The 26,642-nt window shown below is 49.8% G+C and overlaps 2 protein-coding genes across 7 annotated transcripts in view; both read left to right on the top strand.

Moving 5' to 3' along the window:
• Positions 1–221: 221 nt before the first annotated feature.
• Positions 222–13,595, top strand: PLA2G15 (phospholipase A2 group XV). 3 transcript variants are annotated; one of them, XM_057710791.1, is made up of 6 exons: positions 222–394; positions 3,980–4,136; positions 6,466–6,584; positions 6,852–6,950; positions 7,337–7,561; positions 9,688–13,595. In XM_057710791.1, exons 1-6 carry the CDS (start codon positions 280–282, stop codon positions 10,197–10,199), a joined length of 1,227 nt encoding a protein of 408 aa, XP_057566774.1. In that variant the 5' UTR covers positions 222–279; the 3' UTR covers positions 10,200–13,595. The 3 variants fall into 3 exon arrangements, with proteins under 3 accessions (XP_057566774.1, XP_057566776.1, XP_057566775.1); XM_057710793.1 differs by having other exon boundaries at positions 7,462–7,561; positions 9,688–10,047; XM_057710792.1 differs by lacking the exons at positions 222–394; positions 3,980–4,136 and having other exon boundaries at positions 5,122–6,584; positions 7,462–7,561.
• Positions 13,596–14,247: 652 nt separating this feature from the next.
• The window catches only part of SLC7A6 (solute carrier family 7 member 6), a 32,943-nt gene continuing 20,548 nt past the window's right edge, over positions 14,248–26,642 (top strand). For 2 of the 4 annotated variants that reach the window (XM_057711085.1, XM_057711082.1), the window contains exons 1-4: positions 14,853–14,901; positions 16,587–16,705; positions 23,066–23,119; positions 23,781–24,339. In XM_057711085.1, coding sequence (XP_057567068.1) covers positions 23,108–23,119; positions 23,781–24,339 — 571 coding nt within the window. In that variant the 5' untranslated portion in view covers positions 14,853–14,901; positions 16,587–16,705; positions 23,066–23,107. Of the gene's footprint in view, positions 14,425–14,846; positions 14,902–16,586; positions 16,706–23,065; positions 23,120–23,780; positions 24,340–26,642 lie in introns of those variants that run through there. The other 2 variants (XM_057711083.1, XM_057711084.1) reach the window with 2 other exon arrangements.

Genomic DNA, 26,642 nt, shown 5'->3' with positions numbered 1-26,642 from the left:
AGGCGGAGCCTCTATCGATCGATGCGCTCGGCGTGCAGCGCGGTTAAGGGAGCTGGCCGGGGATGGGTAGGGGCGGGGCGGGGCGGCGAGCTCCGAGTGAGAAGGACGCCCCGGCGGCGAGTTCCTATTGGCAGGCCGGTTGCCGGAGGCAGGCCCTGATTGGCCCGGACGCTGTGAAGGCTGCGAGCGGCGGGGTTAAGCGCGTCGCCGCCGCCCCGGCCTAGGCGCGAGACCCGAGAGCTGAATCCGCACGTCGGACCTGGAGCTGCGGTCACTGCCATGGGCCTCCGCCTCTGCCCCTACCGCGCCGCCCTGCTCCCGAGCGGCCTCCTTTTCCTCTTGATGCTCGCAGATCCTACGCTCCCGGCTGGACGTCCGCCACCGGTGGTGCTGGGTGAGCCGCGCGTCCAGTCGTGGGTTCGTTCGCTCGTGCGTCCAGCTGGATGGGGTGCGGGCGGGGCTGTCTGCATCTGCTCTAAGCGGGGGTGAGGGAGCGTATGACTGTCTTGTCACCTGAGTCGGTCCGTCCACTTCCCGCTACGCTGGGCGCGGGGGTGGTCAAACTCTTGTCACCTTCCCCTGTAGAATATGGGGGTAAGTGGGAGGGTTACCGCGCGTTTGTGCCTCGGTACGCCTGTTCATCTCATTCCCAAGCCTCGCCTCGCCTTATCCCCATTTTCTAGCTGGAAAGACCGAGGCTCTTTGGCCGCACTCCCGAAGGCCAGTAGGAGGTAGGGTGGCCTCAGAGTTGGCCCCCAGGCGCCTCAGCGTTGACTTGCGCTTGGCTAGGAGGCTGTTCTCTCCATCCTTCCAGCCTGGCACGTTTCAGAGGGCAGTACTGAAAGGAAGCTCTTTGCGGAAGGATAGCTCGCTTAGCCTGCCACCAGGGCTCTCCCCTACCTTATCAGATATGTGGCACTGGGCCTGAGGGAGGAGGCCCAGGGGAATCTGAGGATGGCTATATTCAGGGGGAGGGGTTGAGACAATGGCTATGAACAAATGTCATACTGTACCCTTACTCCTGGCAGACCCACTTGGACTATGCTATGTTGGGGCTAGGCAACCTCCCCTGGCTATGCTCTCTTTGCTCCTAGCCCAGGCAACTGGGGGGCCTGTAGTATTTCCTTGTGGTGGGTGTGGCAGGGATGAGACCTCTGTCTTGGGGGCTTTGGGTGCCTCATTCAGGCCACGAAGAGCTAGTGTGTTGGTGGCCAGCCGGGGCTCCCGGACGCAGAGGTATACTGAGGTATACGTTATATACCGAGTCTGCTGCTGCATGACCCCCATGCTCTTTCTGCTGGGAGTATTTTAATGGGGATGGGTAGGGTTGGCAGACACTGTGATCCCAGAGGTCCTCCACCGGGAGCTCTGGGCCTGGAAATGTTCCTGGGGGATGCCGGGCCCAGGTTCACCATGGGGTTGGGGCAGGTTAGGCCTTGCCTTCCCTAAGCTTGCAGGATGATCCCCAGAGGTGAGGTCTGTGCTGGGCAAGGTTTCCTGCCATGTGCAGCTGGAGCTGAGGCCAGGAGAGAGTTCAAGCAGAGGGAACTACATATCAGAGGGCGGAAACTAAACAGTCCAGGCTGTCTGGAATGAAATGGGGGAAGGAGTGGATGATGTACGCGTGACTGTTTGGGTCATCTGGACTTTATCTTGGAGGCCTGCAGGGAGCCTTGTATGGACTGAAGGAGTACTGAGCATGAAGGGTGTGGCATTGGGAAGTGTGTGGTCTCTGAATGAACTGGTCCTAGGCCTTTTCACCTGGATTGGTGCCAGATGCATTCATCAATTCATTCAGTTCTTAGTTATCCTAGGGCACAGCAGAGGAGCCTCAGGTGGTACCTAGAGGCACAAAGCAACTGGAATCCTAAGCTGTCCAGCTTCTCAGAGAATGAGGCTATTGGCATTAATGCTGGGAAACCCCATGGTGGGCAGCAAACAAGCTGTTCCTGGGCACAGAGCAGGGGCGTGACCTCGGCCATCAGAGTTTCAGCATCCAAGGGTGACCAGTCTCTGTGGGTGGGATTCAAGTTGGTGGTAGAGGAAACAGAGGCCAGAGAGGGGATACAGAAGGCCCTGGCCAGGGGGAAGGGACTGTAGCAAGCTATTTCTACCTCTCCCAGCCTCAGTCTCCTTATCTGTAAAGTAGGCATAATAAGGATATTCTCTCCCAGTGTTACTTGAGGTGAATGGCATGTGGATGACTCTTATCCTAGTTGTAAGCACAGAGGGGCTTAAGAGGTGACCAATGGTATTTTTAGAGGCCACACAGCCTGGCCAGCACAAAGGGTATCCAGGCACAGCAGATCTGGTGACTTCCTCTTTCAGCTGTTTCCTCTCTGGTGGAAACAGTGACCGGGGTTTCTACACTGCCCTGTCTAGTTCACAGGCATGTTGTCTAGAGGCGGTCCTGCTGGGGACTCCCCACTTCTGCACCACATCGTGAAGGGAGGTGAAGGCAGGTGCTACACCTCCTTCCCATGGCTGCCCTGAGGACACTGTGGGATGGTGCACAGGGAAGATGTGCCCTCTGCAGGGCTAGGTTCACATCTGGAGGCCAGTGAATGCCCAGGAGAACCCAACACTGGCTCCTAAATGGGGATATGTTGGGCAGGTGTCAGGAGAATGGCATGTGGGAGCAGGTGAGGCCTGAAAGGTCACTGGGAGTAAATGGACTGTGAAGGGCCTTACATGTTGGGCAGTGAAGCAACAGGGGGATGAGTTTGAGTGTTTCAAGGGCCACAGGGCTCTGTATATACGGAATAGGTAGCGAGAAGTCATCCTTGGGGCCTGGTCACACCCACCCCCATTGGGCTGTGGCTGGAATGGTATGTTGCTTCAGGAGAGCCATTTTCAACACAGGGTCCAGGTGCACCAAGATGCTAGGGCCCCCAGATGAGCTGCCTTCTGGAACCTTTAGCAGGGTTTAGCAGCTGGGCTCTGGCCTTTAGCAAGGCCTGAGGACCTCGGTAGGCCGGCAGGTGCCAGCTTCTCTCAACTGTTTCTGTTCATTGCCTCCCTCCACAAGCCTGTCCTGGAGTGCCTTCTTTGGATTTAGTTTTGGCTGGTTAAGTGGCCCAGTGCTCTGTACTGTTTCCTGATCCTTCTTTCAGGGTATGCAAGACCCTACCTATGAAGCTGAAACCAGCCTCTGTATCCCGGCATCAAATTAAATCTTGAAGACAGAGTTTTGAGTGAAGTAGAAAAGAATAGCATTATCACTTTGCCAGGCAAAGGGGGCCATAGCAGGCTAATGCCCTCAAAACTGTGTGTCCCAACTTGGAGAGGGTAATGAGAAGTTTTATAGTAAAGGTTCAAAGAGGGCGTGATCAGCTCGTGGATATTCTTCTGATTGGTTGGTGGTGAGGTAAGTGTGAGTCTGCATGGGTCAACCTTCTGGTTCCAACTGGTCTGCCGCGCACTGTGCTTGTTAACTGTTAACTTTTCCTACCTGGTGGGAGTTTCAGTATCTGCAAAACAGCAAAGATATTATTGTGTCTATCCATTGATGAGGAACCAGGACCTTGCCCCAAGGCTGCATTTTTGTCTCTCCCCTGTCTCACATCCCCTCCCTTCCCTAATTAGCAACTGCTTGAATCTGCCCATTGAAACTCAGAGAAGGTCCTAGAGGCTGAATGAAGCCTATTTCCTATACTCAAAGAAACGAGGGGGCTTCCTACGTGGCGCAGTGGTTAAGAATCCGCCTGCCAATGCAGAGGTCACGGGTTCGATCCCAGCTCCAGGAAGATCCCACATGCTGCGGAGCAACTAAGCCCATGTGCCACAAAAAAATAAAAATAAATAAATAAAAGCACTTTAAAGAAACGAGGGACACAGAAAGGCTTTTGTGCCCAGGAGCCGCACAAGGCCCAGTTTGGTATCACCTACTCTGCAGCCTGGGACAGCGGTGGGTAGGAGGCCTTCGGGTCTCCAGCCAGGCAGGCCCAGGGTCTCATTCATGCCCTGTGTCCCCCTACAGTGCCTGGTGATTTGGGCAACCAGCTGGAGGCAAAGCTGGACAAGCCAACAGTAGTGCACTACCTCTGCTCCAAGAAGACGGACAGCTACTTCACACTCTGGCTGAACCTGGAACTGCTGCTACCTGTCATCATTGACTGCTGGATTGACAATATCAGGTGGGCGCTGGGGCGCTGCTCACTGTCCCAGTCTAAGAGGCCTCCAGAGCCCAGTTCTCTCTCATCTGTGCCTCAAGAGACCGCGAGGGCACTGACCTCTCTCCCTTCCCATTTCCTCAGTCTGATCAACACCACCTCTGCCTTCTCCCAGACAGAACTTTCTTCCCTTTCCTGCTGCTCGTGTCCCTACCCTCACGCCCTATTTGTGGTTTCTAAGTTCCAGTTCCTACTCACAGCCTCGCCTTGGCCCCCACCCCTTCCCTTGCCTCTGACTTGGCCACACCTGCCCCTCCAGCTGCTTGTTCTTCCTAGGATGCCTTTCCACTTGCTGTTGCTTCAGCCTGGAATCACCCTTTACACTCTTTGCCTGATAAACTCCCTCCTGTTCACTCTTTATTTTATTTTTTAAAAACTTATTTATTTTATTTTTTGGTTGCACTGGGTCTTTGTTGCTGTGTGTGGGTTTCTCTAGTTGCGGCAAGCAGGGGCTACTCTTTGTTGCGGTGCGTGGGCTTCTCATTGTGGTTGCTTCTCTTGTTGAGGAGCCCAGGCTCTAGGGCAGAGATTTCAGTAGTTGTGGTGTGTGGGCTCTAGAGCACAGACTCAGTAGTTGCGGCACACTGGCTTCATTGATTTGTGGCATGTGGGACCTTCCCGGACCAGGGCTTGAACCCATGTCCCCTGCATTGGCAGGTGGATTCTTAACCGCTGTGGCAGCGGGGAAGTCCCCCATGTACTCTTTAAAACCCAAGCCTGGTTCCTCTCTGAAGTCTCCCTGCCACTCTCCAAAGCTCTCCTTCCCCTTGGCGGCATGCCTGCTCCTCCAACCCGCATTCCCTGCCTGCCAAACATTGTTTCCTAGGCCGTTTCTTCCATAATAAGATAATCACATAATGAGAATTACTGCTTATTGAAAACAGATACTATACATTTTACATACTTTCTTTCATTGAGTCTTACAGCAATGGGGGGGGGGGGGATGAAACAAGTGCTGTTTTAAAACCTGTTTTACAGATGAGCAAATCTGGAAGCTCAAAAAGGTTACAAAATTGCTTAGGGTCACTCAGCTAATAAGCCACAAACTAGGATTCCAACCCAGCGTTGTCTGCCTCTGAGCTAAGGTTTCTGCCCACACTGAGCTCCCTGAAGGCAGGGACTGTGTCTCTTTTATCTTTAAACCTGTAGGAGCAGAAACACAATTGGTTTTCAATAAATATTTGAGCTGAATGGAGTCTTACAAATTAAGATTTTTTTTCCCTGGAGACACACTAGCTGGTTCTAGCTGGTTCTCCGGGCACCCTGCCTTTCCCTGTTGTTTATGACAGCAGCTTTGTTGACTCTTTCTTCTTCCTTGTGCGATCAGGGTTATTTCTGGGCTGTTGATCTGCATTTCTATTTTTGTTGCAGAGACATGGTCTCAGGTACTGCCAGTTGGAGGTGCAGGCTGATACCAAGAGGGGATTGTCTACCGTTGTTGGGCCTCTGACCTGTTTAGACTTGCATCCAGCAGAGTGCTTTGGCTTTCTAGAACTTTGCTCAGTGGCCATTGGGATGATCTACAGATTGCCCTGGAGAGAGTGGGTCCCCAGGACTTTCATTTGGCCAGTGTTGTGTATCTTGTCAGCTTTCTGCGGCTGATCTTTAAGGGTGGGTGTGACTCAGGAACACCAGGGACTACAGGTCTAGCCTGTATTTTCTTGGGCACATTTGTCTCGTCAGTATCAGGGGAGGCCAAGGCAGCGTTCCTGGCCTGGCCTACGGCTTTCCTCCCGTCTCCCACCACCCTATCCCCGTCATTTTTCCAGGTCTTGTGCACCCACTCATGCAGCAGCCACAGGTGCTCAGGGCTTCTCTGTCTGGTTCCGTTGTATGTCGCATTCATCCTCTCCTTTGCCCTGTGTTGTGTTACCGCAGGGGGCGGAGGCTGGATCCGTGGAGATGGAGTGATAGGAGCCTGTGAAGTTAGGCTGCCTGCCTTTTGGGGTCAAGTGTGATATTCATGGCAGAGCCAGGCCTGGCAGCCAGATCCCTCTCCCAACCAGATCTGAGACCTGCCTTCTCGTGTGGGTGACATTGAGGAGAAGGGAATATTGCCCGATACGGGTCCTGGAGTCAGTCTTTGGAGAGAGCCCTTGTTGGGGTCCTCATTTGGATGTGGTTACTCTGATCTGTGCTTTACAAACTTGCTTTGTTACTTTTTGGTCTCCCCTATACATGTGACCAAACCTGAGGATGCGAAGGGAGTATGGCTCAGGACACAGGACAGTATTGAGACACAGCAACTTTGGTGTCACTTCTGGGTTACTGGCTCAATATCACCTCCTGACAGGCTGGTCTACAACCGAATATCCCGCACCACTCAGTTCCCTGATGGTGTGGATGTGCGTGTCCCTGGCTTTGGGAAGACCTTCTCACTGGAGTTCCTGGACCCCAGCAAAAGCAGTGTGGGTAGGTAGCCCTTCCCAATCCCACACCCACACCCACCCCGCCTCCAGGGAATGGGGATGGAGGTTCTGGTGGACTCTGAGAGTTGAAGGAACCCTGTTGGTTTGAAGGGGTAGCCTGTGAGCTGTCCCTAATTAGTGTGAGCACAGAGCCCTATAGCACTCCTTTGGGGATCTCCCGGCTGTAGATGTCACAGTCTCTTTGGCAAGCGTGGTGCGGGCGGCTGACAATGACTGTACTCTCTCTAATACTATGCATTTCTGTCTACAGGTTCCTATTTCCACACCATGGTGGAGAGCCTTGTGGGCTGGGGCTACACACGAGGTGAGGATGTCCGGGGGGCCCCCTACGACTGGCGCCGAGCTCCAAGTAGGTGGTTTCCTCCCTGAGGTCTTGGGAAGTGGGGAGGAGGAGATCACAGCCACCACAGGCCCCGGCCTTCCCCTGCTCCCAGATCTCTGGCATCCAGCCCAGCAGTCACAGTATCTACCCCTATTCAGTCTGTCCTGTCCTTCCCCCACCCTCAGCCCAGGATTTCTGGGCCTCTGAGCCCCGGGGATATAATGAGGCTGAGGAGGGGAAAAGGAGCTCCTTTGTTTCCTCCTTTCGAGGAAATTGAGGGGAAGCCAGACCCTTCCCACTTGGATTTTCACACTCTCCCCACCCACCTAGTCCTGGGTCTGGCCTGAGACACGGTAAGTGGTTCAGGCCCGAGGACCCTTCCTGCCTGACCCCCACCTGGCTCTGGCCTGCAGATGAAAACGGGCCCTATTTCCTGGCCCTCCGCGAGATGATCGAGGAGATGCACCAGCTGTATGGGGGCCCTGTGGTGCTGGTGGCCCACAGTATGGGCAACATGTACACGCTCTACTTTCTGCAGCGGCAGCCACAGGCCTGGAAGGGCAAGTATATCCATGCCTTCGTGGCCCTGGGTCCGCCCTGGGGGGGCGTGGCCAAGACCCTGCGCGTCCTGGCCTCAGGTAAGACCCTGCCTGGCTCAGCGCTGCAGCGCTGTGGGGAGTTGGTGTCTGGGATGATGCACTCTCTTTCCCTCTACTGTGTCCTCCTGGGCCACCCTCATGTCTCGTCTCTTGGGTCAGGACCCTTCCTTCTCCAGAGTGGTATTCTTTTCCAAACATCTCTTTCTAAAAGACTTCTAAATTCCTCTCTCCAGTTGATGACCCTTGTTTTGGGGGGTTTTTTTTTGGCTTTTTATAAATTTATTTATTTATTTATTTATTTATTGGCTGCATTGGGTCTTTGTTTCTGCACACGGGCTTTCTATAGAGCAGAAGCCACTCTTCATTGTGGTGCGTGGACTCCTCATTGCAGTGGCTTCTCTGGTTGCGGAGCATGGGCTCTAGGCACATGGGCTTCAGTAGTTGCAGCACGTGGGCTCAATAGTTGTGACTGATGGACTCTAGAGCAGAGTTTCAATAGTTGTGGCACATGGGCTTAGTTGCTCTGCGGCATGTGGGATCTTCCTGGAGCGGGGATCGAACCCGTGTACCCTGCATTGGCAGGCGGATTCTTAACCACTGAACCACCAGGGAAGTCCCGACCCTTGTTATCTGTGTAGGTTTCTTACAGCAAGTACATGGAGCAGCATAACCATTGGTCACACAGGGCGCACGTGTATACACACACACACACACACACACACACTGGGCCTGGGCCTGGCTGGCTAACTTGGTTTGGTACAAAGTTCTCTGGAGGAGCCTTTTCCCTCTCTCTTACCCCCATCCTCACTTCTTCATCCCCATCTTTGCCCCAGAGAAGCAAGGTTGGGCTACAGTTTCCTGTTTTTGAGCTACACCTCCCTTTGCAGCAGCGGGGAGCCTCTGCGGGCAACACAGAGAGGAAGCAGGTGCAGATTTGTCTGGGCCTGCTTGCTTGGCAGTTGGGAAAACCACCACCTTCCCCATTCCTCTCCAACCCACCTGCCTTTTTATGACTGTTAGAACCTGCTAGCTATAGCCATAGGGCTTTCCTCCCTCTGCTAGGACTGGAGGTGAGCCACGTGGCCCCTCACTTTAGGAGCTGTGAGCCAGGGCTGTGCCAAGCATCTGATGAGCTTTCTTCCTCAAGTGACCGGCACTGCCTGACCTGCTTGTTGGTCACCTGATTGATCATTGTGATTGGGCCTCTCCCAGTAGTGACCCTGGATTAGCTGGACAGTGAATCCAATTACAATGAGGACTCATCACAGCTATCTACTCTGTCCAGCCTGGACCTGAAAGGAGAGACGTGGGCCCCTCTGAGTCTGAGACAAGTTGCCACGGTGGAGTTCAGGTCCTGGCCCTTTCAGAGCTTCCCAGTGAGTCCCCTTAGAGCTTTGCCTCAGATTCTAGGAAACTGCTGTCAGGCTTTGGCAGTCTGAGAGTAGGGGTGGGGCAGGAAGGGTGGTAGTCATGGACACCTAGCTATGGATTCCCTTTCCTGAGGGCTCCTAGAGCCAGGCCCCATCAGGCAGAGCTGAAGGCCTGCAGTCCGAGTGAGGTGATGGGTGGCTCTGGGTCCTGAGCAGGGCAGAGGGCCCCTGTACCCAAGCTCATCCTCTGGTGATCTCACTGGCTGGTGGGTGCGTTTGTGTTGTTGGCATTTCTGTGTGAGAAACACTTCTCGCTCTGTCTGCAGCCTCCCCTCCTGCCCTGGCACTGACCTGGGCTGGCTAGTTGCTGCTCTGAGCCTAGGAAGGGAAAAATATTTACGAAGCTCAATGTAATAAAAGATTGAGAGGAATGTGTCTTTGGGCTGCCAGCCTGCTGATTCACCTTGGACAAGGTCAATGGCCACAGGCTGGGGGATAAGTGCTCTGGGGAGGGTATTGTTTTTACATGTCACCCTTTGGGTGTGTGCTGCCTAAATCCTTGTTGACAAAATGCAAAAGGAAAGAAACAAGTCTTGGTCATGTGCTTCCCAGATAGAGCAAAAATCCAGGGAAATAGGGGAGTTGTCACAATGTTAATAGTTAATAGTTAATAGTAGAGATGCCAGAGTGCTGACTGGGCCTTGGCTGGGGGCTGGCAGGGGGCCTGGCGGTGAGCATGCTGCCCCGCTGGCTTGCACTCCCAAGTACAGACTGACCCGAGTCCTCTGCCCGCAGGAGACAACAACCGGATCCCAGTCATTGGGCCTCTGAAGATCCGGGAACAGCAGCGGTCTGCCGTCTCCACCAGCTGGCTGCTGCCCTACAACTATACCTGGTCACCCGAAAAGGTCTTCGTGCACACACGCACGGCCAACTACACGCTGCAGGACTATCGTCGCTTCTTCCGGGACATCGGCTTCGAAGACGGCTGGCTCATGCGGCAGGACACGGAGGGGCTGGTTGAGGCCATGGTGCCGCCTGGCGTGCGGTTGCACTGCCTCTATGGCACTGGGGTCCCCACGCCAGACTCCTTCTACTATGAGAGCTTCCCGGACCGTGACCCTAAAATCTGCTTTGGTGACGGTGACGGCACTGTGAACTTGCAGAGTGCCCTGCAGTGCCAGGCCTGGCGCGGCCGCCAGGAGCAAGAAGTGTCGTTGCAGGCGCTGCCAGGCAGCGAGCACATCGCGATGCTAGCCAACGCCACTACACTGGCCTACCTGAAGCGCGTGCTGCTCGGGCCCTGATTCCTGTGCCAGGCAGGGCTGTGAGGAATCAGGGCTGTGGGAGGGCCCGGCCACCACTGCTTCTCCTGGCCTCTGGGGCAACCATGGCCCGTGAGTGTAGCAGTTTGTGACTGATCATCTAAGGCCCTGGATCTTGGGTTGTAAGATGGGGAAATGCTGTGTTTTTATCCTTCCTCTCTGGGAGTGAGGAGGGAAGACATAGTCTGGACTTAACTTGAGGGACCCTTGATGGAAAGAATGCTGCTCATGGTGGGACTGTTGTGACCTCAGGACTGGCTCCGCAGGTGATTGGCTGGCACCTGGTCCCAGTCCCCAGTGCTGGGGCCATGGGTTCCTCCTTACCCCTGTGGCCTTTTCACACTCGCCCACCAGGCCCGGGCACCTCAGCCTTCCTGTGAGGGACATTACTGAACTGTGGTCCCTAGGATGGGCTCCTGGTCCCTAGGGTGTACCTTCTCACACACTGGCCACAAGTCAGCCTGCTACTGGCCATGGGTGGCTGGAGCCGCTGGCTTCCCTGTGGTCTCGCTGCTCACACAGCCTGACTGTGGCTTTCTGGGGGCAGCCCAGTTCCCCCTGCAGGCAGGGGTGGGTCGTTGTGTTCCCGTGCCATGGTTCCCAGGCCCTGGGGCATTCACTCCTACCTCAGGTCTGGGCAACAGATGGCCCCCCAGTTCTCAGGGCTGTGTCCCTGGAGCCCTGGTCTCCTTGGTTGGGTTGTTGCCCACAATACTGATGCTGGCTCCCTCTGCCCTGTGGCTGCGGTTCAGGGATGAGAGCAGGGCCTGGTGCCATGCCCTTTAGGAACTCAAGAAGAAAGGGAACTCGAAGCAGCCAAGGCCCATCAGAGCCGCCCTGAGCTGCCCGCTTGCTCACCCACCACCACGTTGCCCAGGACCTCTCTCGCACCCATGTGGGCTGGCACAGGACCAAGAGGAGGTAGGACTCTTGCCCACTCTGCCCAGTACCCATCCCCACCAGCCAGCTCAGTGGTGTTTAGTCAGCAGGGACTAGCCCAGAAACTTGAGTGGGCCGCTGAGAGAGCCAGGTGCCTTGGGGGGTCTCCTGGGAGTTTTCTTCCTGCTCCAGAGGTACTGCATGGATCTCCCCCTGACAGCAGGGATGGAGGATGTGGATCTGCCTTGCTGGTCTCCAAGGAGGTGACAGCTATAGGCCAAGACTTGAGTCTAGCCTCTATGGTGGGGCCCCAAAGCCACAGTCAGGCTGGACTGTGCTTTGCTCTTTCAAGGTTTCTGTGAAGCAGGATTTTCTCTGTTGCATTCGTACCCAGCATCTCTCTCCCTTTGTTCCTGAGTAGTGGGCCCTGAATGGGGCTCTGAGCAGGCTGTACCTCGATTCTGGCAATAAAAGTATTCTGGATGCTGAAAAGTGCCCCAGCCTAGCCTCTGCTCTGAGCATGAGAGGGAGGCAGTGGAAGGGTGAGCAGGCTAAGAGGCAGGTAATCAGGAGCTCCCAACCTTTCCCGAGACCTTGATGGGGTCTCTAAGCACCAAAGGCATGGTTCCTGTGCACCTCTTTGGGCTTCATCCTCCTGCCACCTCTCCGGCGATCTAGTTCCCCTCCTGGGACTGAGAACCAGGATCTGAAACATTCCTGTTGGAATGAAGCTCCTGCCCATCCCCCACTCCCCTGCTTCTATCTGGTCAACAGGCCCCAAATGCTACCCCAGAGCCAGGAGCCAAGGACAATTCTGCCGGTCACCCTGTCTGGACTCCCCTTCCCAGCATTCTGTCCTCCCTCAGCTTGCAGTTCTCAGCATCCTTTGAATTTTTTTTTTAATACAATGAATGATAAAGGGTCACTTTATTTTTTACTGTGTATTTATTTGTTTATTTTTGGCTGTGAGGTCTTAGTTGTGGCACCCAAGATCTCTGTTGTGACATACAGGATCTTTTGTTGCAGTGCACGGGCTTCTCTCTCTAGTTGTGGTGCATGGGCTCTGTTGTTGTGGTGTGCAGCCTCCAGAGCGCATGGGCTCTGTACTTGTGGCACCTGGGCTTAGTTGCCCCACAGCGTGTGGGATCTTAGTTCCCTGACCAGGGATCAAACCCGCATCCCCTGCATTGGAAAGTGGATTCTTAACCACTGGACCATCAGGGAGGTCCTTTGAATTTTTTTAGGATGCCACCCTTCTACTGTGCTTCATCAGCTCATTTGCCCACCATTTGTCCCTCTCGGGACAGAGTGAGACTGAGGGAGGGAGAAAGACCAAGATGGGCAGAGATAGGGACTGAGAGACTGGGGACCAAATGTAGATGGATAAGGACAGAGAAACAGAGTCTGAGACAGGAAAACATGCATAGGAATGGGGTTCAGGCCTGAATTCTGTGGTGCAGAGCCCAGAGCTGGGGGCCAGTGGGGATCGTGGGAACCCCAGTTCCTGTCTCCTCCACAGGAGCCTGACCAGCCTGGGTTTTAGGTGTCAGTACACCTTGGGCCACTAGAGAGCGCTCTAAATCCTCTCGCTGCACCAGTTATTGGTCAAACCTGGAAAAATGGGTGGCCCAGGGGGTTAGGATGCCTAGGGATACATAGATCAAGCTACATCGCTGGCCTTGGAAAAAGGATGACAACATGAAAGGGAGTAAACCCTTACGCCCAGGTCCTGCCCAGCCTGACTCTTAATCTCTGCCCTGACACCTACCTACTCATGGCCTTGCAGCCACCCTCTCATCCCTGACCTATTTCAATCCCACTTCTACTCTCAGTTTCACAGCTGCAGAGAAAGGGTATGGAGTCAGAGCAGACTTCAGGACCAGCAGACCAGCGTTCAAATCTGAGTTCTACCAGCTCTAACCAAGTAGCCTGGGAAGTCTCCTGATCTCTCTGAGCCTCGGTTTGCTCATCTGAGGAGTGGGGATGAATAAATGTACCCTGTAGGGCGGTCCTAAGGAACATTGGTGGTTTTAGAGAACATCTGGTTCAGTGCTTGGTTCTTGTTGGCTTTCAGCTGGCAGGATGCTGTAAGTGGGTGTGAGACAGTGAAGCTGGAGTTTCTGGGGGCTTGCAGGTCATGTATGCTGCTGATACAAGGACGAGTGGACTGGCTGCCATTGAGTGACACAAGTGTCCAGAGCCCATCCTCTGCCAGGCCAGGGAGGCAGGAGGAACTGATCCAGGGGGAAAAGGGTTAGTCAGACTCTAATGACTCCAAATATATACATGCAGACATACCTCAGAGATACTGCAAGTTCAGTTCCAGACCACCACAGTAAAGTGAATATTGCAGTAAAGTGAGTCACATGAATTTTTTGGTTTGTTTTCTGGTGCATCTAAAAGTTGTTTACATTATACTCTAGCCTATTAAGTGTGCAATAGCATTATGTCTAAAAACAGTGTACATACCTTAATTAAAAAATACTTTGCCAAAACATGCTAACCATTATCTGAAAAAACAGGGTTGCCACAAACCTGTTTGCAAAAGATGCAACAACTGCGAAGTGCAATAAAGCAAAGAGCAATAAGACATGTTATACCTGTACTCTCGTTCACACTTAGGGAAAGTATTCCAAGCAGAGAGCACAAGGAGGGCAGCACTAGTGAAGGCTCTTCAGGGATCATCATCTCAGGTCTATAGGGAGGAGGATGGAAGGGTTTTTAGGCAGAGGAGATACCAAGTCATTCCAGCCTGCATTTTAGGAGCACCTCCTACCCTATGGGGATGAATTAGAGCAGGAGGCTATTATGGCTGGGGAGAAGAAAACCATGAGATGCAGGGCCTGGGGTGGGGGGCCAGGAGGAGGAAGGGTTCAGGGTGCTGCCCATCTGCCACTGGGTCACTGGGTGGTGGGGAGCAGGGTTTTGTGGGCAATCTGGAACCAGAGGATGTGTAGTTCTGAACACGTGTCCAGGGGGAAATGACTCCATGGCCCAGGAGAGAATCATGGCTTGAGGTGTGGACAGGAAGCTAAGGGGTAGTGCTCAGCTTTCCATGAGATCAGGAGGCCCGAGACAGAGTCCCAGAGCTACCAGAGGAAAAGGAGCCCTAGAAGGAGATGGAGGAGGAGCAACCACAGGGAGAGAAAGAGGACAGGAGGGTGCACCTCCAAGAGGATCAGGCAGGATGAGGACTGAAAACTGTCCTCAAGCTTGGGCCCCAAGGAGGCCTGGGGATAGCTATGTAACCCCAGCAGTGTCCATGTGTCTGTGGGGACCTTAAAGGATGTGCGGTGGTCGGAGCTGTGACTGGGAGGACAAATCCTGGGTCAGTGTCTCCCTGGGGTGTCTAGGAGGAGGGCTGGCTGTGAACGGGCTATGGAGGCTGTTTAGAGCTCCCTGTGTGAGCTGCATGGGGTCCCCCTGGGAGTGCGGCCCAGGCCAAGGGCCACAGAGGAACCAGGTGTGGGGGAACTTAGAGGTCCCCGCGGGAGCGTCCCTGTATTGTGTCCCTTGGAGGCCCCAAGAGACTCCAGGGTCAGGGAAAGGTCATCCAGTCGGCCCGGGTCACGGCCCTCCAGGGGCTGGGACCGCACTGCGGGCGCCTGAGCGCGGTCGCTGCGGCCCCCTGGGGCCTGGAAGCGCCGCCGCCCGCGAGCCGCGCGGAGACTGGCCCTCTGTCCCGACGCCGCGCACGCTGTCGCGATCCGGCGGCGGGTGACGTGGCGGGGGCGGGGCCTGAGCGGTCGCGGCGGGGGCGGCGGCAGCGCGACCGAGCATCCTGGAGGCGCCGGGCCGCCACGAGGTAACGGGCCGCGGGCGGGCGCGCCGAGGGAGCCGGGCCGGGGGAGCCGGGCCGGGGGAGCCGGGCTGGGGCCGCCTTCTGCTGGGGCCGAACACTCCGCGCCGCCGCGGCCGCCGCGTGCGGGATGCGGCTCCAGGACCCCCCCACGCGGCGGGCGGGCCGCGGGCACGTGAGAGACGCTGCGCGTGAGCGCGTGCCCGAGGGGGACGCCGTGCGTGTGAGCGGGACCTTGAGCGTGAGGGGGGTCTAGGAGTTTAAGACTGAGCGTGTGAGGAGGACGCCGTGTGTGTGTGTGTGTGTGTGTGTGTGTGTGTGTGTGAGTCTGAGAGTGACTCTGAGTGTGCAAGACCTGTTAGTGTGAGGGATACTCGGTGTGTGTGTGAGAGAGACCCTGGGTGTGAGAGTGACTCCGTGAGTGTGAGAGAGACCGCGGTCAGAGTGGCCCTGAGTGCGACACTGAACGTGAAAGAGACCGTGTGAGATTCTCCAGTGTGAGTCTGATGCTGAGAAAGGACCTGTGCTGGGTGGGAGAGACTCTGACGGGGAGGGGGGCGGGGGGCTGCGGCGAGGCTGAGGATGTGAGAGCGCCTGAGCAGAGCTTCCTGCGGCTGCGGGGAGACTGTCTTGTGTTGGGCTCAGAGTCTGGCCTGTTGCAGAGAGGACGGTCTGTGCTCCTGCTATCGTGGCCCTTCTTAATGTCTTCACATCCTGTCATCTTGTTTGATCACCTCATGTCGTAAATGGAAGGAGAGATTTGTGAAACATTCAGAGAATTCTTTACTAAACACTGAGCAAACAGTCTGGGCACCACTTGTGTTATAGCCAGTGATAAGCAGGAACCAATATTTAATTTAACATTTGTTTTTGAGTACCTCTTGTGTGAACTGGACTGTGTACTTGGTAAAAAGAATTCAATCTGTGCCCTTGATGGGGGAAAAAAAAGCTCTGCGAGTGAATCTAGTACCAGGCTAGCAGAATGCTCAGCCCTCTGGTGCTTATCTCTTGAGAGCTGCTCCCTGATTTTGAAAATCTGGGAGGAGCAGACTTTTGAAATCCTGTCAGTGCTTCCTGAGATCATTTTCAACTCTCTTTTCTTGCTGAGAGGCCCTTGAAGAAACGGCCCAGGCTGCCTTCTTTGCTGTGGTCCCGCTGTGTGCTAATGGCTTTTCTTCCCAACTTTGGTCTCAGATTGTCATTAAAAGTTCTTGTATTTGATTTTCCTTTCCTGACATATATATGGGAAACCACAAGCCTGATATTCTCTTGTCTGCCTGCTTCCCAGTCTGACTGTCATATTTTTACCACAAACCAAAAGTAAATACCAGTTATGTGACTGATCTTTCTGGTATTTCTTGGTACAGGAAATTTCCTGACCTCTGTCCTCTGTGCTTCCTGCTGTAGTCTCCAGGATGTGTGGATACTTTTCTACAAAAGTGACGCAAGAGGTGCTCATGGGATCTGGGACAGAGGGAGCAGCAGCTGTCTAGACATGCATGATTTGAAATGACCAGGCCAGTTCTCAGACATGTGTTCAGTTACACCCCACTGTGGGTGTGATGGAACTTCTCAGTAATTGAGTGCTACCCCTGCTGGGCATATAAAAATTAGATTTTGCAAAAGGAAATATCGTCCTGCTGCTTACTAGGTTCATTTTTTGATAAGTTCCCTCTCACTCTTTGTTGTAGAGATTAATTGGAGACATGTGGAATTAGGCCTCGCTGTGGAGACTTCATTTTCTTCTTCGTACCTGACCATTTGTGATTAGGTGGCTTATGAAAGTGTGATGGTGTTTATTTCCTCACAGGTGAATATTATTGCTCTGTTCTTCGTTAACTTTCTTGGGTCTTTACGAATTGTAAAGAGTTTTAGTTATTTGAGTACAATATGAGTGCAATACTAGTAAAGAGAATGGCTCACACATAATTAACAATTATGTAACTATAATTTATTATATAAATAAATTATATATTTATTATGTCTCTTTCTAAAGAGTAACTGCAGTGGTTTATAATTAAAGATACTTGCAATGAGGAAGTAAAAATAGGAAATCAAAGCCGTGGAAAAGACTAGATACGAAGTACTGTTAAAAAGTGAGGGTATCTATTCACTGTGATTAGAGCTGAATTTGATCTTGAGTTTCCTGGTGTCCTAGGTGAAAAGACAAATGTAAAGTGTCACATAATTTTTGTTATTTGATAGAAGTACAAAAAATAAATATAAATAAATGATAAATACATATATAATTTAAGTATAAAAAAGTAATGCTTTTTCATTGTAGAAATTTTGTAAAACTCAAAGTGTAAAAAAGAAAAAAGTCTCATGTGTTTTCACCACGTTTAAGATTTTGGTATTTTTCTCAACAGTGTTTTTTTGTTTTGTTTTGTTTTGTTTTGTTTTTTGCATAGTCATCAATTATAAAAGTCTTAAAATACAGCTTGTAAAATATTCTTTATAATTGGACTTTGAAAGAGCCTGTTTTTTTCTCTGAAAATTGTGTGTGATAGTTTCACAGTTAAATTTTCATGAGGAAATTTTAGTGGTCTGTGAATTCCTTTATTTTCTGCTGCACAGGAACTTGGAAAATATGATGAAAACCTGTTAGAAAGCTGTGTCATGTCCTTACAAGTGGGGTTTAATACTAGTTTCTCAAGACAAACTTAAGGCTTCGTGGAATTGTTTGATGAAAATTGTCTTCAACAATGATTTTAGAGACTGCGTTTTGTTTGTTTTTTGTTTTTCCCATGAGGAGAGGCTTGCAAGATCTTAGTTCCCCAACCAGGGATCGAACCTCGGCCCCCTGCAGTGGAAGCGTGATCCTAGCCACTGGACCACCAGGGAATTCCCAAGAGACTGTGTGTTTTCGCGATAGGGAGACTGAGACACACACACGCAGGGACACAGGGATATGTGTTGGGAAAGATGTTAGCCAGGATGTTGAGGAGAAAGGTAAGAGAAGAAGGGTGTTAGAGGCAAAGGACTCAGTATAAGGAAAGATGTGTTTTTCTGATGGGCTCTGGAAACCTGGGACTATTCCAGGTTCTGGAAACTGCAAGTAATTTAGTGTGACTGGATCATGGGAGGGACTGTATGCAGCAGAGGGTCTGGTGATAAGGCCCTGCTGAGAAAGTTGGAATTGACCCTAAAGATCTTGGGTAGCACCTGAGGAAGGGTTTCTAACTGTGCTCTGATACCAGCCAACTCAGCAAATAGTAAGATTGGTATTCTGTTGTGAAACTTGAGGAGCTAAAGCAGTTTTTCTGTGTTGGAAGGCTGTCTCCCACTCCTGATTTGCCCCCATCTCCTGCATGGAGTTACTCTCTATTGCAGGTGTCTTTTTTTTTTTTTTTCCCCTCAGAATTCACATAATTTTAAACAAGAACTGTTGGAACATTCCATTTTTAGGTGTTCTAGATCCTTGCTGATGTTATGTTTACTTGTTCTATTGATGACTGAGAGAGATGTATTGAAGTTTCCATCTATAATTGTGGATTTGTCTATTTTTCTTTTCAGATCTATCAGTTTTTGCTTCATGTATTTTGAAACTATGCTGTTGGAGGAAATACACGTTTAGAAATTCTTCTTGGTGAATTTACCTCTTTATCATTATATAATGTCCCCTTTTATCCCTTCAGAGTACTTCTTATTCTGAAGTCTCTTGTCTGATGTTAATATAGTTACTCCCCCTTGGTTTTGATTAGTGTTTACATGTTTTTTCGCCATCTTTTTACCTGTAATGTATTTATGTCTTTATATTCCAAGTGGGTTTCCTATAGACTGCATGTTGTGTTTTGCATTTTTATCTAACCCAACAATGTCTGTCTTGTAATTGGTGTGTTTAGATCATCTACATTTCATGTTATTATTTATATGGTTGGATTAAAATCTGCCACCTTGCTAGTCGTTTTCTGTTTTCTATTTGTTTCATATGTTATTTGCTTCTTTTTTCTTCTTTTTTCTGCCTACTTTTGGATTGAGTATTTTTTATGATCTGTTTTATTTCCACTGTTGGCTTATTATTTATACCTCTTTTAATTTTTTAGTGGTTGCCCTAGTCTCACAATGTACATCTTTAATTAATCACAGTCTACCTTTAATATTATGTCAATTTTTGCATATAATATTATATAAAAAGCTTACAATAGTATAACTCCCAGTTCTTCTTTCCTATCTTTGTGCTATCATTGTCATACATTTTACTTTTATATATGCAATAAATTGACACTGCATTGCTACTGTTTTTGCTTTAGGCAGTTCGTTATATTCTAAGGCATTTAAAATAAGCTAAAAAGTATATTTTTTAATACTTACCTCAGACCATTTGATATTGTCTTACAACTCAGATGCTCTGTTCTATTTTTTTTTTTCACATTTTGACTCAATGATTTTCATTTCTCTGCTGAAATTCCACATCTGTTCCTGCATGCTGACCAAATTTTCCATTAGAGCCTTTACTGTATTAATCATAGTTATTTTAATTTCCCTGTCTGATAGTTCCAGTATCTGGATCATCTCTTGTCCTATTGATTAATTTGCCTCTTGATAGTGGGTTGTTTTTCTTGCTTTTTTTATATTGCTTGTGATCTGTCATTGATTGCCAGATGTAGTATGTGGAAAAGTAGAGACTGAGGTACATAGCCTTTATTCTGGGAAATGGGTACAACGTCTTGCTAGATGGTTAATGTGGAAGTTTGAGTCAGGAGGTGAGTTGGATTTGGGTTTTGTTGTTGCTATGGTTACCATAGTTGCACCAGTGGCTTCAAGTTCCTCTGTTGTTTCCTTGGCCAGAGGGTGGATTTTTCTCAGTGTCTATGCTCCACCCTCAGCTTTAGGTCTTCTTTGTGCACCTGTGCCTCAGCCTTTTTGCTGTGTGCTTGCTAACCTGGTGGTGGGAAGTCGAGGGGTTCTCTGTTGTCTTGGTTCGGCCTCAGCCTTAGGCACGCCCGATTTCACTGGGTTTGGGGGGTGGTGGATCTTTTTGAGTGAACCTGCCACGTCTAATGGTCTAGACCAGAATTTCCTGCTCTTCTCCCAGGCAGAGAGGGTTGTTTTATTTTTCTTTCACCCTGTCCTAGCTGCCTTGGGAGTGACAGAGTTTCCCCATTCTGCAGGGGTTTAAGATTTTTAGAGAAGGGAGCAGGTGGACCTTTGTATTTTTCCCAGAGCAGTGACTACTTTCCTTCTTCAGGCCAGCACTCCTGAGAGGCTTTCTCTGGCCTAGTATTTCTTGTGAGTACCCACTGAGGTCTCACTGGAGAAAACTCTTGGAGTGTCTATGGCTCTTGCTAACCCAAACTTGACCTTTAGTAATTTATTAAAAATTGTACCTGAATTCCTCTTTCCTGCCTGTATGGTGGTTCCATTGTTCTCCTTCTGCCACGGTAAGCCAGAGCTTGCATCTCTCCGGGAGGTACCTGTTTTTCCTTAATTTCAGCCTGGTTGGTTGGCCTGTAACCTCAGCTCTCTAATGATTTCAAGAAAAGTTATAGTTCTGTACATTATCTGACTTTTTCTTGTCATTGGAGTGGGAATGATGCTTTTCCCAGCTTTCTACATCCTAAGTGAAAGAAGTCAAGGCATTTACATTTCATGCTATTTTTAATTTGTCATTCTATTTATTTATTTTTGCCTGTGTTGGGTCTTCGTTGCTGCGCGTAGGCTAGTTGTGGTGAGCAGGGGCTACTCTTCGTTGTGGTGTGTGGGTTTCTCAGTGCGGTGGCTTCTCTTGTTGCGGAGCACAGGCTCTAGGTGCACAGACTTCAGTAGTTGTGGCTCATGGGCTCTAGAGCACAGGCTCAGTAGTTATGGCATGAGGGCTTAGTTGCTCCATGGCATGTGGGATCTTCCCGGACCAGGGATCGAACGTGTGTCCCCTGCATCGGCAGGTTGGATTCTCAACCACTGTGCCACCAGGGAAGTCCCCTCATACTGTTTTTTAATTTTTCAGTGAAGTGAGCTTACCTCTCTTTTTCCCTCCCTGTGATATTGTGATTAAATGTTTATTTGGTCTTTGTCCACTGTTCCTGTCACACAGCTCCTGTAATTTTCTAATAAGAGCCATAGAGGCATCTTTTGTTATAACATTAGTTTTCTTTCCAGTTCCTCAAATAGCTCCAGATCAATAAAGGTTAAATGGATGTCTTTTGTTATTTATATAACCAGCCTCTTTCAACACACCTGAGTTTATGTTCATGAGGTGATTTGGGGAAAGCATCTAGGTCCTCTAAGGATGGGGGTTGCTTCTCGGGGGAACCAACCCTGTGATTAGAGGGTTGGAAGTTTTAGTCCAGGTCCGACCTTCTGAGAGGAGAGAGGATCTGGAGGTTGAATCCGTCATCAGTGATCAGTGATTTGATGAGTTATGCCTTTGTAATGAAGCCTCCATAAAGAACCCAAAAGGATAGGTTTTGGAGAGCTTCCCGTGCCTCTTCTCCATACCTTGCCCTCTGCATCTCTTCCATCTGGCTATTCCTGAGTTATAGGCTTTATAATAAAATGGTAGTATAGTAAGTAAACTGTTTTCCTGAGTTCTAGCAAATTAATTGTGGGCAGCTCTAGCAAATTAATTGAACCCAATGAGGGGGCAGTGGGAACCTCCAATTCATAGCCTGTTGGTAAGAAGCACAGGAATAATCTGGACTTGCGATTTGGCATCTTAAGTTGGGTTAGGGAGGGCTGTTTTGTAGGATTGAGCCCTTAACCTGGGGAATCTGTTGCTATCTCCAGGTAGATGGTATTGGGATTGATTAAACTGTAGCAGACACAAGATCTGCTGGGTGTTGCCAATTGTTTGATAGAAAACGTACACGTCTGGTATCAGAAGTCCAAATAGAATACCTGGTAGCCCCTTCGCCCTCCCCACCAGCTAGGGTCTGATGAACACGGGGAGCTGGAGTGACCCCTGATGCCAGGTGTCTCTGCTTACCTCCATGTTGAGTTGAGTGGTAAAGGGCAACCTAAGCCTCTGTGCGCTGACTTTTTTTTTTTTTTAAAGGAATGTAAGGGAGGGCGGAAACAAAACCCTTTCCCTCTACCCATTTTAGGTTCCTTGGCTGGGGCGTTGTAAATTAGACTGGCAAAAGACAGGTTAACAAGAGAAGAACAGTCAAGTTTATTAACATGCATAGAGCATGCACGTGGAAGCCCTCACTGATGAATAAAGAGCCTGTGCCTGACTCTTATGTGAGACATAGGCTCCTCAGTTTTGTTTTCATGCATGTCTGGGCACACCTGACAGACACATGAAAACAAATATTTCACACATGCCTGCACAGAGTCACCTGCATGGCTTGGTGCCAGGAATAAAAGGAAAAGTGGTGCTGCCTTAAAGCCAGGCCTCATAATAAGCAGAAGTAGAATGGCTCAATTCCTCTGGGAGTGGGGGGAAGGCTTATTAATGGTCCCAGAGGAGTTTTTTCACTTGGGTTCAGGTCTAGACTCTGGAGGGGGACTGGGACAGGTAAGACAGGAGTTTTGAGTGCAGCCTGTGGAGATTGGAGTTTTCCCTGAGAACTCCTCACTCTTGAGTGGCTGTGGTTCACTTGCTCTGAGCTCCACGAGGCAGGATTCCAGCATATCCATGGTTGTTGACTAGATGAAAAGCTTCTGGGAAGATAACGTACTGATCCCATTCTTATTCCTGGAACTTATGTCTGTGACCTTAAAGGACTGACTTCCTGGGAGGGAATCAAGTGGCTTACCAGATTCCTTTGTCCAGAAGATGAGGTAGGAGTTAGGGATCTGAATTCCCAATTCTTAGGGCACAGGAATTGAGGGAGGAGAAGGCCCTGCTGAGTGCAGGGTCAAGAAGGTGCTTGTCTTCCTGTGACAGGTTCTGGGTTCTTCACAGGTAGGTTGGTGGGGGATCCTTGAGGTTTCGGGACTGGCCCAGCGATAATCCGAAAGTAGTAGTGTGCGTGTGCGTGCATGTGTGTGTGTGTGCCCACCATCTCCATACAGGATGCCTTCCAATGCCAGATCTGTGGATAAGAGCAGCCTTATAGCTTTGTTTGGGTGTCAGGATTCCTGGGTCCTGTTTTGGGGGAATATCTTTGTAGCCCCAGGTGGTAGTGAGAGGCATGCTGAGGAGGAAATCAAATAAGCCACATTAAGGTGCCCTCTGGATGTTCTTTCTCATTCTGGTCTTACGTTAATCTCTCTCTTTTAGGCACTTCGGTAAAAGAAAGGTGTTGAATGGGAAAGCAGCAACATGGGAAGTAAGGTGGGTGTTATGGACACAGCGACATGTGGGTGTGTATTTTCATGGATGTTCTCTCCTTGGTCCACTCTCTGCAGTAGTGATATGCCATTGTCTTAGCATCTTCCTAACCCTTGCTACCACCTGTTCATGTTCTTTGCTGCCCTGAGAGTAGCTACAGACCTCTCCACATGTGGCTGGACACTGCAGAAGTCCCTGTTTATGTTTGGGTGGAGGTGAGTGGGTGTGGAACCTGAGTGGCCCATCAGGCTGGCTAGTGCCGGGAAGCTAGTGCTGGGACTCTGGTCTTCTCTGCAGGTCAAGTTTGCAGGTTTTAAGTTGGTAAGAACAGAGCAAAACCTACACCTCAGGGAGAATCCATACTATGGATAAACCTAATGCCAGCCTACCCTGGGCATCAAGCCAGTTACCTCTTGTTGAAAGTCACTCGCCTATCGTGCCTGAGCCCTCCTTGTGCCTTTTCTGGGAGCAGTGGAGGTCAGCCTGCCTCCATTTCTCTGTATCCTGTGGTGGGAACTGAGACAGGCTCATTGTATTTAGGTCTGTGTATGAGTCATGCTGTCCCTACGCAAGAGGTGGGCAGGGAAATCTGCCTGCCTTGCAGGTCTAAACTAGAGCCTGATCAGCCCCTACCCTAGAATGACATACTTATATTCTTTGCTAGGCCATAGTAAACCCAGGTGTGAAGGAACCGTTTGCCATGGAAGCCAGGGAGCTGGAGAGCCCCATACCCACATACCATCTCATTCCTGAGGCTGGCCAGCCGAGAGAGGAAGAAGATGTCCGCATGCTACCTCAGCGGTCCACAGAAACTATGCAGCTGAAGAAGGAGATCTCTCTGCTGAATGGGGTCAGCCTGGTGGTGGGCAACATGATCGGCTCAGGAATCTTTGTCTCACCCAAGGGCGTGCTGGTCTACACTGCCTCCTACGGGTTGTCGCTGATCATATGGGCCATTGGTGGGCTTTTCTCCGTCGTGGGTGCCCTTTGCTATGCAGAGCTGGGGACCACCATCACCAAGTCCGGGGCTAGCTACGCTTATATTCTAGAGGCTTTTGGGGGCTTCATTGCCTTTATCCGCCTATGGGCCTCCCTGCTAATTGTTGAGCCCACCAGTCAGGCCATCATCGCTATCACTTTCGCCAACTACATCATCCAGCCCTCCTTTCCCACCTGTGAGCCCCCGTACCTGGCCTGCCGTCTCCTCGCTGCAGCCTGCATGTGTAAGTCTGAGGGCTTAGTGGAGGAGTATGCGTGGGGGTGGGGGTTATTTTTATAATGCTAATGGTAACATATTTGAACAGCATATTTTGCTTTTTTGTGTGGGGAAGAGAGGCATCCTACCTTTTTGAAGAAGCAGTATCACCAAAGTCCTTTGTTCCTGAGATAAGTAAGGGTAAATGATGGGGGACGTTTGAATCTGTTTGTGGCTTTCAGTGCCTCACTTTCCTTCTACTCTTGGCTGTCCCTGAGTTCTGTTCCCAGGCTGTGTGACAGGTTAGTGCACATCTTATATTTGTCTTGTCAGGTGTTTTGATCAGTGTCAACATTGCTAGTTGTAACTTAACCCAGGAAAAAACCCTCAGTGCTGAGACCTTTATTCTGCTGCTCCAAAAAAAAAAAAAAGTTATTTTGCTTCCCAGTTTTCAATCTTGAACCAGTTTAAAATCATCAGTGAGGAAATGGGCTTCTTTAGACTGTGGGGGTCCCAAGGCTTTATATTCTGCAGGCTCACAGTAGGACCACACCTTCCTGCCACTGCCACTCTCTGCAGGCCGATCTAAGCAACAGGCACCACACCAAAATGGCTTTTTCCTGTTGGTGTTTCAGATTTCTTTATGCTGACTTTGTAAACAAGCTCTGCTTGCTGCTAGTGAGGAAGGTGGCTTCTACCCTGTATTTGGGTTTCTGAGAGATCCCAGTGGATCTCTCTTTATTTTCCTTTTTTTCTTATTTTCTTATGCGGTGGTAAGGAGGAATTCTGTATGAAATCACTGGAAGGGAGAGATTATTGTGAACTTAGTCTAGTAAAGCTGGTGTTTTAGCTGAGAAGTGGCCTAGAATTCCCTGTGTTCCTTAGCACTGTGCTGCCAGAGGCACTTAATTATACTCTGTTCTTTTCATATCTTTGCTTGCAAAAGCTTTGGCAGTATGTGTAGTTTATCCACAGTGTTAAAAATAGACTGACAGTACCTTGGAGTTAGCCATAAAGGATTGTACAATATGCTGTGCCTCCTGACTTTAAAGAATTTATTAAAGACAAATGTTAAAGGGAACTCTTCCACAGATATCCCTGGGAGGAAAGTAGGGTACTCAGATGTACATCTGATAGGCTTTCGCAGGGGTACTCTAGCCTGACTGAGCTCTCTAAAAAAGGGAGTAATTATCGATTATAAAACACATTTGTTAAGGGGAAAATTAAATTAGCCTCAAATCACCTATAATCTACCACCAAGACGTGAGTACTTTTTAAAAATTTTTATTTATTTATTTGTTTGTTTGTTTATTTGTTTGTTTATTTATTTATTTTTGACTATGCTGTGTGGCAACTGAACGCATTAGGAGCGCAGAGTCTTAACCGCTGAACTGCCAGGGAAGTCCTAAGACATGAGTACTTTCAATAGTTCAGTCACATCTTCATTTTTTTCTGTTATAGAATTGGAATCATATTTTCCATATAACTTTATATTCTACTTTTTAAACAGTATAGCATGGATTCCCCCCTTTTCGTGAAATGTTCTTCAAAAGAAACATTTTTTAGTTTTATATATATATAAAATATATATGTATTTATATATATATGTCTTTTTTATAAAAAGGTAATACATAGACCCTACTTTGCATTTCTAAGAGGTGAGGTCTCTCCTCCAATCAAAAGATGCAAAGTTATGGTATCATATAACTTCTCTCATTCAAATGTACTTTTACTTAGATTACTCAGTATTTGAATTCCTAAAAACCTTCTTTGCAGAAGCTAAGGCTTTTCCATGAAGCAGGCCTGAGGGCAGGAACTTGTCAGAGGTCGTGCCAAGTCATTAAAATCTTGTCCCGTCCTAACAGTTTTAGGGCTCAGTTTACTTCTCTTCTTGGAAATTAGGGTGTAGAATCCGGCTGATGTATCATCCAGCTAAGCTGGGGTGTTCTGGAGGGAGCCTCCTTGGACAGGGGTGGAACTAAGAGCAGCCTGGTCTCAAGAGACATAAATTGGAAGAAACCAATTATGTCACAATTAGGGGGAAAAACAAAAATCTGCACTGAATCCGGGGTGAAGCTTGGGTAGGAGAATTAAGTTAGTGTTAAAACTAAGACGTGAGGGGTCTAGGTTGTTAGTTGGGAGACTGCCTAAAGAAGTTATATCCATGCCAAGCTAGACAAAGTTCCATCCTAGAAGAAAGGGCCTAGGCAGTCTCCATACAACTAACTCTAGGGCAGAGCTTCAAGCCGGTGGCCCATGGGCCAGATTTGGTCCACAGATATATTGGGCTTGCACAGTGTTCTAAATAATTTTGAATTACTTGCCAACATT

This window comes from Hippopotamus amphibius, chromosome 16, assembly GCF_030028045.1.
Source record: "Hippopotamus amphibius kiboko isolate mHipAmp2 chromosome 16, mHipAmp2.hap2, whole genome shotgun sequence".
NCBI lineage: Eukaryota > Metazoa > Chordata > Mammalia > Artiodactyla > Hippopotamidae > Hippopotamus > Hippopotamus amphibius.
The sequence above is the reverse complement of the archived record's forward strand: the minus strand, read 5'-3'. Positions and strand labels throughout refer to the sequence as shown.

Excerpts from the sequence above, each read along its gene's own strand:
- PLA2G15 (XM_057710791.1), top strand. The coding sequence starts at position 280 with ATGGGCCTCCGCCTCTGCCCCTACCGCGCCGCCCTGCTCCCGAGCGGC. Across the intron at positions 4,137-6,465 it reads TGCTGGATTGACAATATCAG|GCTGGTCTACAACCGAATAT; the intron begins GTGGGCGCTGGG and ends ACCTCCTGACAG. Across the intron at positions 6,951-7,336 it reads CGACTGGCGCCGAGCTCCAA|ATGAAAACGGGCCCTATTTC; the intron begins GTAGGTGGTTTC and ends TCTGGCCTGCAG.